Source organism: Bacillus rossius, chromosome 6, assembly GCF_032445375.1.
Source record: "Bacillus rossius redtenbacheri isolate Brsri chromosome 6, Brsri_v3, whole genome shotgun sequence".
NCBI classification, from domain to species: Eukaryota; Metazoa; Arthropoda; class Insecta; order Phasmatodea; family Bacillidae; genus Bacillus; species Bacillus rossius.
The window spans coordinates 56,817,745-56,831,924 of record NC_086334.1 but is presented as its reverse complement, the minus strand read 5'-3'; the positions used below and the strand labels follow the sequence as shown (position 1 = coordinate 56,831,924).

The 14,180-nt window shown below is 35.4% G+C and overlaps 1 protein-coding gene across 1 annotated transcript in view; it reads left to right on the top strand.

Annotated features, from left to right (window-relative positions):
• The first annotated feature begins 9,087 nt into the window (after window positions 1–9,087).
• The window catches only part of LOC134533448 (uncharacterized), a 47,979-nt gene continuing 42,886 nt past the window's right edge, over window positions 9,088–14,180 (top strand). The window contains exon 1 of the mRNA XM_063370971.1: window positions 9,088–9,256. Within this exon, the coding sequence (XP_063227041.1) occupies window positions 9,088–9,256 (169 nt within the window). The remainder of the gene's footprint in view (window positions 9,257–14,180) is intronic.

Below are 14,180 nucleotides of genomic sequence, written 5' to 3'. Positions count from 1 at the left end.
CTGTACTAAATATCAGTGAAATTTTAGGAATGAATACTTTTAGTTTATAGGAAAATTATGCGGAATTGGGATTCACTTCTGGTATACCGACATAGTTGGATTCCTCAAAATTTAGCAACATCAACACCTCAATCATTGTTATTTTTTTTATTAGATGTTGTTACATTTGCCATTATGTCTGCGTAGCTCAAAATAAATTTATTAGTGTTTTGACCTTTATCGTCTCAATACTTGAAGAATCACAGGAATAAAATTATAAGCGTTTGTTAGATCGGCCAAAAAATTTAATCAATCCTGTCGTGAATTAAAAAACTAATTTTCATAGTCAGTTTTGAAGATAAGTGTTTTTTTTATTAATTAAAATAATACTATCAATAACCATTTAATTTAAAAATAATTTAAGCTGAGAAAATTTGTATTATGCAAGAGAAGCAATTATAATATGAGTCTTAGCCTTCAAAATTTATAAACGATAAAATTTAAATTCAGAAAACGTCCGAGAACACTCCAAGGCACTCAGAAACGTCGAGTCCTCATTCTTTTTATGTATACTCAGAACATTCACCGACCAATGAAGTTTTCTTGTTACTCTTAATGGTGATTTTTCTCATTTAGCGTAGTTATTAAATTTTTATTTATGAGAAAATTTTTTCTAGATAAGAATTTTTGTAAATTTTCAAAAAAATTAACGACGAGTAAAAAAGCACTTTTTGATTCACTCCAAATAACTTTTTTTTTTTGCTTAAGTTGTAAATATATTTCCTCAAGTTATATTCCATCAATGTACGAAGGTTGATTTTTAAATAAAGTCCGTTTGGTCATAAAAGAAATTAACTCGTAAGAAAAGGTTTTTATTCACAGTTTTAGTTTACTACATATCTACTTCACTTTTCCACATTAGTATTGTAGCTTAGGCGGTCAGGCGCCAGGGTTCAGGGTGTGGTGGTGGCGGTGTCTGCTGCCTAAGAACCTACATCATTAATGACTTCACGGCGGACCTTTTAGATGAATTTGACCTTGACCTTTGACATTGATCTTCAAAGTTTGCCTAAATATGACTCCAAATTTGTAAACAAAAAAATTCGCTAATGTGCGCCAAAATTTCCATTTTAATGGAAAAAAATCTACAAAAAGTAAACTTTTTAAACTTCAAAAATTCTATTTTAGACGGAAATAAGCCAAAAAAAAATTCAAAAATTCAAAATTTAAAATGCGTCATATGAATTTTTCTTTTGAAAAAAACTAAAATTCCTCTCATAGTAGCCTGAATTCCCCGTCGTCTAGCCGCCAAAAACGTTTTTAGGAACGCAAAAAGTTTACAGAAGTATTAAATAAACACTTTGCACCTAATGTATCGTTTGGACATACCTTACTTAATCATGAAATGATTGATATGGTATGCCAAGAACCTTAATCTACTAAAGGAATAGCTTATGAATCACACCAGTAGGAGTACGGATTGTAAAAAAAAAGTTAAAATTAATATTAAAACTTCTTCCAGCACAAAATATGGTTTAAAACGTTTTGGCCTGAAAAATAAATTAATAAGTTCCATTTTTTTTTTAAGTTATGTAGGGCTGAAATCAAGAGAAAATGTGACCAAAAATTGTAGTCGTCGCTTGGTGACAACCAAAAACAAAGTACAAATAGTGCTTATTTATGAGCTCCATTTCTTTCCCACAAACGGTGTGACGGACTTCAGGCGGTGTTGAATCTTTGATAACCCAACTTTTAATATTTTTTCTGCAGTAATTAATTATGATATGAGATTAAAATTTTTCAAAACAAGTAGATGGCGATTGACTCCTTCCTTGAAATTATAGCTAACCCTTGACTCTATCCATTCCCATTTTACCCACCCCTCCACCCTCCCCTTAACCCCCCCCCCCCCCCCCGGGGCTTAAGGGTGCAATATGACAAGATGACTGGCCTCTGTTTTTCTCCCCCTCCCTCCGGACACGTCGACCAATGGCACGATCGATAGGTGTAGAGTTAAATAGTTTAGGAAAAGTAAATACTGATCGGCTCTACCAGGGACATGTAATTAATATACTTGGTACTCGGTTGCACATATTATTGGATCAAACCTTTTTTTTTTTTTTTGCAGCTTACATAGGCGTAAAGTTTTGCAGGGAGTTTTAAGAAAACCGTGAGCTGATCGTGAAAGTACCACTTGCTTCAAGTCTTCTTTCTTGCCGAATGAATACGCGAAATCAACGTGCTCTAATATACGTTATAATAATAAATTAAGATTTATGGAAAAATTACACTGCTTGAAGAAATTTCGTCATAACCATTGGATTAAATGCCTTTGTCACGTGTGTGCTTATATTTTCCGAGTCATATGGCATTACCCCTGATTTTATATCACTTTTATCTCCAAGTGTGCATGGCTGCGCCTATGAAGTACATCCTGAGATAAAGGTCAGTTTGATGCAAAAAGATTGTTTGTATATTGCGAAACAAATATTTAGTTGCAGTAACAATATATATGTTGTAGGCCTAACCAAATTTGGTGAGTAACAAAATTTATTTGTTACACCTAACGAAATTTACGATTGATTTGACAAACTAATTTTATTGGGTCATAAAAATCTTCCTTATTACAGAATGTTTGTTTGAATTAACAAAATATTTTCATTTCGCTATACACCAAAAAATAATTTCTTGAGGTGAACAAACATTTCTTTCAGTGTATATTTTTTCAAAGATATAAATACTTAAAACGGCGTTTCTAAAGTTATTTCAGATACTTCACAGAAAATTTTACTGCACATAAGAATGTGCAGTCTATACTTACATCTACCATTAAGACAAAAAAATTATAAAGTCAGTACTTGAAGACTTGGAGAAGGCGTAGTGGTGACAAAGCATCTAAGATTGTGGCATCGTCAGTTTTACGGAGCGTAATGCCATAATATATTATAATGGCATGAACTGTTAAAAAGTTCACCTTAAATTACAAAAAAAAATTTCAATGGTTTTTTTGTTAATAATCGATTCCCAAGCTTCCTTACTTCTAAAACTAATTTCCAGTTCACTGATAGAGACGCAGTTGCTTGACATAATAAGTATTCAAACGCAAATAAGTGTAAACGTCTAAAATTTTGTGTGTGTGTGTCTGACATCTGTTTATAAATATGGCCTAATGCTACAATTTTGTTGAAAACTCTTGCATCCATGTGGCACCCTATTGACAACATTCATTCATATTTGTTTACGTCACCTAGATAAATTAAATTCAAAACTTTATTGCTTTTATTTTTAGTCAAATAATTCTTTTAAGAAAATTTCTTTATAAAATTCTTAAGCATATATTTTTAATATTCTGTTTTCTTTATTTCATATGTAAAAATGTTTATGTACTTTATTTTGTGGATTGTATGTTTCAAAGTTCTGATCTGATATTTTTGAGAAGAGGGAACAAAAAGAAACGAGAATTTTAAAAGCTAATCTTTTCAAAGAACCTTCCATCTCACAGAGATTTATTGAATGCTTACCCAGTTTCCAGCACCAGTAGCCAGGCTCGCTCCATCTTTATAACCACGCAAACTTCTCCGGAAGAATACCAGGCCTCGTTCCCGGAGCAAGAGACGTAAGTCCTTGAGTTATTCCCAAGACTGCTGCAAAACTTCCTTCCGCAACAACATGGAATGGCGAGTTCAATAATTAGTTGGTGAAATATTGCTGTTTCCTGCCGTGTACGCGGGGCGTTAGTGAAAGCAGGACCTAAACAGCGATGAATCATGTCCTATACATTATATTGCATCCCCGTGTATCTTTGCGTGTCGAGATATTTCGGTTTACTACTTACGGATTCTACAATTATAGTCGTTAAGTAAGTGAATGGGGGATCCTTGAAAGTCTTTTTAGAGTGGCTAATAAGTAATTTGAGAATGTACTAACGAGAACATTTTTTGTGTCACTTTAGTTATCAAATAATATTTATTTGGCATTGTCGGTCCCGACTTTTATTAATAGATGTAATCTCCATAACTGAAATGAAGCAAAATAATTATTTTGAATATTAAGAGCAGGAAATAAGTATTTCAATTTAAGTTTTATTAGCGAGGCAGCCTTAACATGCAGGAAGTAGATAATCAGCTCATATACAGAGTGTCCAATTTCAGTGGTATATTATAACAGTTTCATTTCGTTTACGTACAAACAAAATCATATATTAAATTGAAAGAAAACTAATCTAGTTTTTTTTCTTACAAATGTTCAATATGAGCACATTTAGTTATACGGAACACACCCAACATAAATTCCCATTCTTTCCACATTTTGGTTCACAAGTCCAGAGTAATGGAACCAAACAAACAGAAGTGTGTAGTTCTTTTCAGATGCCAGTCATTATTCTAAAATTTTACGTAAGTGCAACACGAAACAAATTTAAAATAATGCTTCTGTGTCCTGTTTTTTCAGGGGTACATGTACTCACCTCATAACGTCATCATATACCCAGATTAGGCTATTGCTAGTCAGCCATTGCTGTTTCTTAATCAGGCGGAAAATGGTGGAGGGTCAAAAATTTGTTTTGTTTTTTTTTTTAAACAAAATTTTTATAGAAAAACTTTTTTTTTCAGAAAAGTTTTTTTTATTTTTTATTTTATAACCTGTGGATAAGTTCAGATCAGGGATAAAAAGGGCCCTTCATCTTCTCGAACTCATCCAATCTTCCCCTTCAACCTTCCTTTGGCTCCGCCCCCGACGGTACAGGAGTTCCTTAAACAACGAGGCAACAAGCTGCTGACAGGACTCCCACTCCCAGGGATGTCCTCGCTCATCGCAGATCCTGCAGGATGCGCCCGTCGACTGCCCACACGAGGACTAAACAGAGTCTCGCTGTGACATTTCTCTTCTCTCGAGTCCCACAAGACAAGTCGCAGTGACTAGCTCTGTACGCAATACGCTCCGAAGTGAATTCATTTATCTTGTGTGAGTGAACATTAACGGCTTTTAAATGTTTATCTAATGCCCGTGTTAATTTTTTTTTTTAAGTGCGGCACTGCGCCGCTATGTAAAATGTTTGGTAGTTCATTTTAATTAAGTTCATACTTCAACGCAACAATTTAGTGCTCGTCAGTAGTGTAGAAATGTATGCCCGGGAACTAGATTCTGGCTGTGCTGCCGTGGTTTAGGCCACCATCTATTGTGACGTCACGGTGGCCATGTTGAATGACATTGACCTTTGACCTTGACCCCGGCCGCTATCTTGGATTCTACCTCTTAGTTTTCTAGAACTTTCCGCCATTTTGTTTTCCACCGTTTTGGATTCCACCATTTTAAATTATGAAGGCACGTCCGTCATATTAAAAATCAGTAATTATTATCCAGAAAACGCGCAAAACACGTACACGCATGCGTAGAACATCTCTGGTACTTCTGCTGGCGTTCTGCTCGAGTACAGCTTCACACAATATGACAACAAAGGTTTTCCGAGATATTTTTAACGTGAAAAATGTCAAAACTATTGTTTTTCATAACGTATTGATAGACTACGGCTTGTTGAGGCCTGCCAAAATCAACAAGTTTATGTATTTTGTTCATTGCCTGCTAACGTAAGTAATTTTACTTTTTTACCAGATTGAATCTTAATTGGATCATACGAATTTCGGTATTTTATTATTAGTTTCCTGTTTGTTGAGGTGTGTAAAACATATCATGACCTAATGTAAAAACATTTTAAATTTTAAATTCTATTCCTTTTAGCATGTGTTTAAATAATAACTAGAATTTAGCAGTTCTCTACGAATTGTTGTTTCTATAGATTATTAAATAATAAACTTCAGGTGCCAGTAAATACAAACTCACGTAAAATCTCGGGTTTACCCACAAGTACTAGTTTGCTTAGTTAGCCTGTACCTGTCAGTCATTTAAGACAAACGTTTTAACTGTAAGCGAAGTGCTTACATAGCCTCCAGACGTTAAACGTGTTTCATTTGATAAGGATAAAAATGCAAATCCTCACATTCTAATTATTGAAGTTGAGGGGTAATTTCACAATTCGACTTGACACAAACGCGAGAGAGAGAGAGAGAGAGAGAGAGAGAGAGAGAGACGAACAGACATAGAGAACAAGCGCAAACACATTATAATCCTCATTAATGTTTTTCTAAATCTTAATGCGTGAAACTAGTTCGGTTGTAATGTAATCTCTGACTTATTAAGTTACATAATGGTTCAAGCAAAATACTGCTTAGTAGTGAAAATGTAAACTAGATAAGTAACTGTAAAAATAATCTAATTGAATGGGCTATAACTTATACTAAAAAAAGTTCATAATTTTCATGGGAAATGAGAAGCAAATAAATGAGAAAGTGAAAAAAATAAAAAACACAAAAGATTAAATGATCATACAAATATATTTGATAGAAAAACTTATAATGAAAAGTAGGAACCTACTCTAAATAGGTCTAAATAAAATTTATTCTAATCTTTTAATAGTTTTGTGTTTTAATTAAATGAATGGTATAAAACTTTTTTTCGCAAGAATATAAAACTATTATAGCTCTTTTCACATAACATACAATAAGTATTCTTTCGTAATATGACGAAGTTACAGTTGTTTTGGCGTGAAATTAATTCGTCGGACGTTAAGGTGGGCATGTAGTTTCTCTAATATCAAGTTAATCGAAGCCCAAAATGATAATAGCATAATGCTGTTTTGATAAAAAATTTGCTCTTTAAGATTTAAATTTTTTCACAACGAAAATTTTCTTTATTTTCGTGGGGAATTGAACAGCTCATAGCCTTTTATTGTTTAGTAACATCCAGTCTTTCAATTATTGTATTGCAATTATTTCACTTTCAACGTCTCACAAGACTAATACGTATATCGACTAATGCATATGAAATCCTGTCCTGTTTCATCAAAACATGATGCTCGTCTTTTGACCACCTTGTTTATTTTACACGTCTTCATGAAGCAAAGCATTTGTGCCAGCGAGTACATACACACATTTCACTTATTATTCCTCTTTCATCCGCTTGCTTGCATGCGAGAACGCTATTGTCAGCTGTGGTGGTAGTATATGAAATGCAGTCGTACCAATCACTGTTGTTTAAGTTCCCATTTCTTATAGTCTTAAAGGCTACACTCCATAAAAATGGCCTTTATTTCATCTCGTCAATGAAACGTTCAACATCAACTTTCACCGACATACTTCTCAGTAATTTCTCACACCAAAAAACAAGCAAAATAAAACTGCGGTTGTGAATTTGGAGGGAGTGACAGGGTTGGCAACCCTGCGCTGTGAATAAATATGTACACAATAAACAAAGCTTTTAAGAAACGCTCTAGCACTGCACATCGCAACTGCGAGCGTTCCGGGTCACAAAACTCAAGAGTGTGGAAATACGCTACATGACGAATGAAAAGTATCGTTACAGTCAATGTTTGAATCGTGCGGCAGTCCAGTAAACGCGTGGATAAAAGAGGTCTCCCGCTGGAATCGCAATAGCATGATAAGATGGACGCGGCGAATAATTTTCCAACCATAAATCAGGTTCCAACCAATCAGGTTCCAACCAATCAGGTTCCAACCAATCAGGTTCGACGCATCTGTGACGTCAGCGCAAGAAAAGTGGTAGACGCGACAGAAACTTCCCGGTTATAAAATATTTCAATTTCCATTGCGTCGTGGACGCGATTAAGCTTAAGAATTTGTTTTAATCTTGGTTAAATTGTTGCGTTGGTAATAAGATTATGTTCTTTGGTTTCTGAGGTTTATTATAGTAACTCGTTTGAGAAATATATATAATAAATTTCATGTGAATTGACTTTTCGTAGTTAATATTAAACTTAGATGAACTAATTTTTTGATAAACAAGTCAGTTTAAAAAAAATTGTACTCGTAATGTAAAATTACAGCTATTTGTAAATGTGTACATTTCCATGAAAAAAACTGTATCACTAAAAAATATTGTTTGCATTAATACTGAGCATTTATGTTTTGTATTATCCCAGGATCTCCAAAAGTTAAAGTTATTTGTATGTACATAAACCGTTCCCTGAATAGCTTTCCAATATTAAATGCGCAAACTAATAAGCGTAATAAAGCAAAATAGATTCCAATTGTTTAAAATTCTATTATAAATTCCACGATTTAAAACATGTTTGCTTGCATAAAAAATTAATAAATATTTAAATTATGTTCCTAATTTTCGTAAGCTCGACAAGAAAAATTGTTTCCAAAAAGTACTTCATGTATCGAAAATAATCATAGCAACGTGTTGTACAAATTTACAATATTTTTTTCTTGCAGTATTACAAACTAATTCTTGGAAACTAGTTTCCAAAGAATCTTTTGTAAAAGTACAAATAAATGTTTTATGTGTGGTCTGAAGTTATTTGATTTTTTTTTTAAATTGTGGACTTCGAAGGTGTTGTACGTTAAGTAAAGGGGAAGGAGCCCGACATAATTATTTACCCCGTCGCGTCGCGCTGACGTGGTTCCAGCATTATGCTGGGATCACAATAACTAGAGACACGGACATTTCGCGCATTCATTTAGTCGCAAGCTAGAATGCAAACCTTCACACTCTCGCACCGTGTTCATGATTGCACCGCAGTTGTTTGGACACGCCCCTCTTCGACCGTGAGCCAATGATGCCCAGCTAGGAGAGAAGTAAGCGAATCAGGTAGTGAAAAATAACAAGGATAAAAATGCTCTCGCTAAGAAATCAACCAATGGGAAAATAAACATTGGTTGAGCACACCTATAGCTTTGAATTCTATCCTGAAGCCAGAAGAATACGCGAAATTTCTGGGTCTCTAGTGATTGGTAGAGACCTGCAAAATTCGCGGTTTCGATGGCCTTCAGGATAGACTGCACATACCCCTGTAGACTCGGGAAAATAACGCAAAGTTCATTGGCTGCCGACTTGTAAGTCCGTCTCAGCTGGTTTGTCTGTTATTCGATCCTTCTTTGGTTGAGGGTTTTTATAACTGGTTTAGATTCGTCCAGATGAACAGTAAGCCAATGGCAAAATTATCTAAGAGGTATATTATGTGTTTGAATTCTAGCCTATCACCGAATGAATCCGCGAAATTTGCAGGTCTCTTAGTGATTGGTTTGGGAAATGTGGCGCCGTTGCGGTGCCGGCGGTAGGCGTGTAAACTTCCCGCGGGCGGTGTACGTCACGGCCGGGTTCAGCGACCAGCCGGGAAGACGAGCCAACGGGACCGGCCTTGGGGAGGTCCACGGCTCTTCCAGCACACCGCTCCCGCTCGCCACAGCGTCCGAGCACCGTCACGGAGCACACACCTTAGCAGACATTCCACCTAACTCCTTTTCCTTTTGCCGCGAATACGTGGCAGACAATTCAAAAAAATAATGATAAAAAAAATTGGTTGTCTGTAAAGTCGGTTTACGGACGATATTTTAACGTGACAAGACGACGTCATAACAAAACATTGATGAAATGATTGCATACTTTTATCAATAAAATTTAATCATTTTTATTGAATTATCACTATTTAGTATGGATACAAAGAAGGAGTGAAATGAAATATTCAATTTAATTGATAAATTTACTTTTATTTGCTCTCATTAATTCAAATATGTTTATTACTTTAACGAAGAGATTATTTAAACTATAACGTTTATAGATACATGTTTGCTATTTAACTTCTTCCAATCTGTGTTATTCTGTTAAGGATAGGACGATGATAGGAAAAATAGGAAACTAATGGGAGTGTTTCAAGTTTAATGTGCCTCGAAAAAGTCAAATCGATGGTTGTTCCAATCGAGTGGAAGAGAGATAGATGAGGCGCAAGCGTACAATGAGCGTAACGGGACACAGCGTAACGGGACAATGTGAGTAACGGGACACTTTTTCGTGCGTGCAGCCGGCGTTCAACGATTTATTAGACGTCACGTCAAAAAATCGGGGGATACAGTTTGGTGTTGCAACTACATATCTATCATCTCCATCCAAATTTTAATTACACCACTGGATAGCTAAAGGATCAAAGAATTCGTCACTCTAAGTGAGGACTGTGACGCATCGCGCTCGGGGGAGGGGGAAGCGCCGGCATTTTGAGGTCATTTTGCTGCGTTTCGAGATTTCCATTTAGTATAACTTTTGTCTTGGAGAAGTTACGATGTTCGTTTGAGTTTCAATCGTAGGGCTCTCGTCAAAATCTATCGATTGCATATATAAAACATTAGTGTTATATAGTTACAGTGAATATATATGGGGTTGAAATAAAAAATTGCGTATTTTATATTTTTTATAAGAAATACTACTTGTTACGTACACGCATTCACGTACAACACACGGTCGTGTCCATGACACAGCCACACCCCATTTTTTTCCTCTGAAATCGGTCGTTAATGATTCCCACACTACCAACCACAAAGCATAAAAAAGAAAAATTAATTTTGTCCCGAAATGTATCAGGATCTAGGTTCCCCTTAGCTATCTTTGCGTTCAGGATCTAGTGCTTAAAAATACATTTATACATTTGATTTAATATTGTCTAATTTGTATTTTGGTGTCTTGCTATTCAATGACGTAAAATTTAAGGATTTTTATGAGATTTCGTTAGAGATGGAAGGTGGTGTTCGTTGGTGGTCTAAAACAATGCTAGGTTAACGTATTTGTTTCACAATACATAACTATATTTGGCTCATAAAATCGTGATATTAATTTGCATTAATGCCCATCTAATGAATTCAATACACACAAATTGGCGTAATTTTAAGTGGTAGCAACAATCAACGAAAAGACGCAAATATGAATGTACCATTAAATAGTAACTTTAATGAGTCAATTGATACATTCAAGGACGCATGGTAACACAAAGTTAACATAAATGTTGGTATTTAAACATAAATTTTTACTGAGGTCTCCTGATTCCTTTACATTTAAGTGGTACATATTATTAAAAAGCTGTGCATCCTATTTATTATTTTTAATATACGAATTAGACAGGCATATGAAAAACACAATGGTCTTTTAACGAAAACGATTAAAAAAACAAGGACTCCAACCTGACGGTGTAAAATTTGTTGGTTCACATCTTTATATATATATATATTACGTGGTTTCCTCAGCACTAAAATGTTGTACGAGTCAAAATAATTATGTTATGAAAGTAAAATCACAGACCGTTTCAAAATCACATTATTAAAAATTATTTATAATTCAGTTTTGTATGTGAATGACATTCTGATGTTGGTATGGATGGAATCGTTAGTGTACAACAAGCGCATCGTAGACCCAATCTAGAGCCAGCCCCCTGGCCCAAACCACGCCGTTCTGCAGTCTGGCTCACACATAGCTTGCAGAACAGAGAAAACTGCGCCTCCTGTCGCCACGCTGATGCTACCTGCTTCTGCTAACATTAATATTCTTATTTTGTGTGTCATCAATAACTATAATTCGATTTTTTTTATATTTATTTATTTTCCTTAACCTATATAATTGTGTCATTTGGCAGTAATATTAAATTTCTATACCTTCTGCAAGAAAAAGTTTATATTCTAAACACCAATTAGCAATTACTATTTCACAAAAAAACTATTTGTAGCAGTTGGTTATTATTAATGTCAAATCATCCTATTAATTATTTGCAATGATCAAACATATCAAATTTTATTAAATATCAAATTATAAAAAGAGTTAAAGACAAAAATGGTTGAAACTAAGATGGCAGCTTTCAGTTATGTTGCCTTAGAAGTAATAATTTAATATTATCATGCAATTATTTTGATCAAATTCATCCTGTATGAATTATATCTGAATTATTTCTGCCAGTTTTAATAAATTGTTTCACATGTTTCGGTAATTTCGTCATCGCAGAAAAAATGCAAATCATAACACAATTTATTAGAACTTTTAATATTGTAGATTTATTTTTTAATTTTGTTTCAAACCTTAATTCTTTATTCAAACCCTTCTTATCCGTATAAAAGGTGTCACAATAATTTTTAAAGGTACGAGAATTTTGTGGATTCCTTTTGTCTCAAGCTGTAATGCTCATGCACTGTGTTCATGTGGACACGCCCCTCTGCGACCGCAAGCCAACGATGTCCAGGTATGAGAGAAGTAAGCGAATCAGGCAGTGCCGACTAACAAGAGCTAAACGTTGGTGGAGAAAACATAGGGCTTTGAATTTCAGCTTGACGCAAGACGGATTCACGAAATTTCCGGGCCCTTAATAATGTGCAACACACTCTAGGCGTAATAGCCGGCTTCAGTTGCACAGCTGGAACTTCATTGCCAGATGTGTGTGTGTGAGTTGGGGGGGGGAGGGTTGTTTGTAAATGTGAGTTAATTTATCCTATATAGAGACTGGGAAAATTTTAGCTTTCGATGACCTTCAGGATAGACTACAACGTTCTCTGTACACTCGGGCAAATAAGGATAGTTCATTGGCTGATGACTTGTGAGTCGTCCCAAATGGTTTGTCTGTGATTCTATGCTTCTTTGGTTGAGGGTTCCTCACTGGCCCGAAGCCGTCCAGACAAACACTCAGCCAACAAGGTAAAGCAGCTTTAAGGTATATGCATTTGAATTTCAGCCTATCTCGAAATGAATCCGAGATTTTTTTCCAGTTTATAGGTAGGGGAGGACGGGGCAAGTTGTCGATGTTAAGAGTTCACCATTTTTTATAATTTTAATTTTGGAAATACGATTTCCTTCTTTCCAGACACTATTAGAATAGTCTTTTGTCGTGGTGTAACTACATGAAAAAAAATCTATATTTCTATATTATCTCAAAAATTCTGCCCTTTTAAAAATATAATGCAAATGTGCCATCTTGCCCCGTTACCGGGGCAAGATGACTTTGACTACGGGGTAAGATGACATTTTTGACACAAGTTTAAACATATTTATTCTTAGAATGCAAACTACTGTAAACTAACTAATTTAACATTGTTACATGCGTTTTTACATATAAGGCATGTTATTAAAGGCTTGCTTTGTTGAAAATTACAATTAATAGTTAACTTACATAAATAATTCAGAGTTGGTGTTTTATAAACAATAATCGCACACAAATTTTCCTCCTTCAAAGTTCGATCAGTCCTCGTGCCACCATGTGTGGCATTTGCAACACTCGATCCAGTCTTCTGATGGAGGATTGACATAAATCTCATCACACACTGGACACTGCACTTCGGATATTTGAGCTGAAGTCATGCCTGTCGAAAGTTGGAGCTTCTTGGATTTTTCTCGAGAATCGAGCTTCAGTTTCTTAGTAACAGTTCCTTTTTTGGCTTCTCTAGACTCTTGTCTTTGTTGCTTCAAACGTTCTTGTTCTATCCTCTGAGCTCTCCTCTGAACCAGAATCGCTTTCATGGGTGAGCTTGTGATGACACTTGCATTTTGCTTATGAGATTATAAAGCTCAGAAAATCAAACAAAAGTTATAAAAGAGTTGTATGTGGATACCACAAAAACCGTATAAAGCACTTGGGGCAAGATGACGACTCGTCATCTTGCCCCAGTCAACTTGCCCCGATCAGCAATGTTATTAGTATTGGATTTTTTCGCTAGGAAAAAAAATAAAAGGTTAACAATATATAGTGGTTAAGAAAAGTATATAGTCTAAGGTAATAATGTGTGGCATTGAATATCCAAATATCTTACCTGTTTGTCCATGAGATATTACTTCGAAGTTCTTGAAAATTACAATACGTCAGACCAAATGTACGAACATCATCTAACAAACAACTAAATGGTGGCAGCGGCTTCACTGTGCGATTCTTTAGTGCCCACCAGTGTGGAGCGCTAGTAGTGTCTGTTAGGTGGTGCTATCTAGTGCCATGACGTGGAAATAAGTCATTCGTCATCTTGCCCCGCTCGTCAACTTGCCCCGTCCTCCCCTACATAATCTAACTTGTGAGGCTGTCCCTTAAGTTAGTTTACCAGCGTACAAATTAGGACGATATAAAGTTGGAATCAAAGATCAGATGTTAAAATAGTAGATCAGCATTAAAGAGGAACAATTTTGGTTTTTGCATGTAATGAATCAAGGCCCGTTGAGAGGATATTGGGCTCTACTAAATATTTACTTATTTTTTAATTAGTTTTGATGGGCGGCGATACTTCTGATTGGCCCCGCCGCACTATACGAGGTTGCACATAGGTCGGTTCTACCACCCGGCAAGTTCAATCCTGGACTATAACTATCAAATAGTGTTCCAACATATTGCTGGCCAT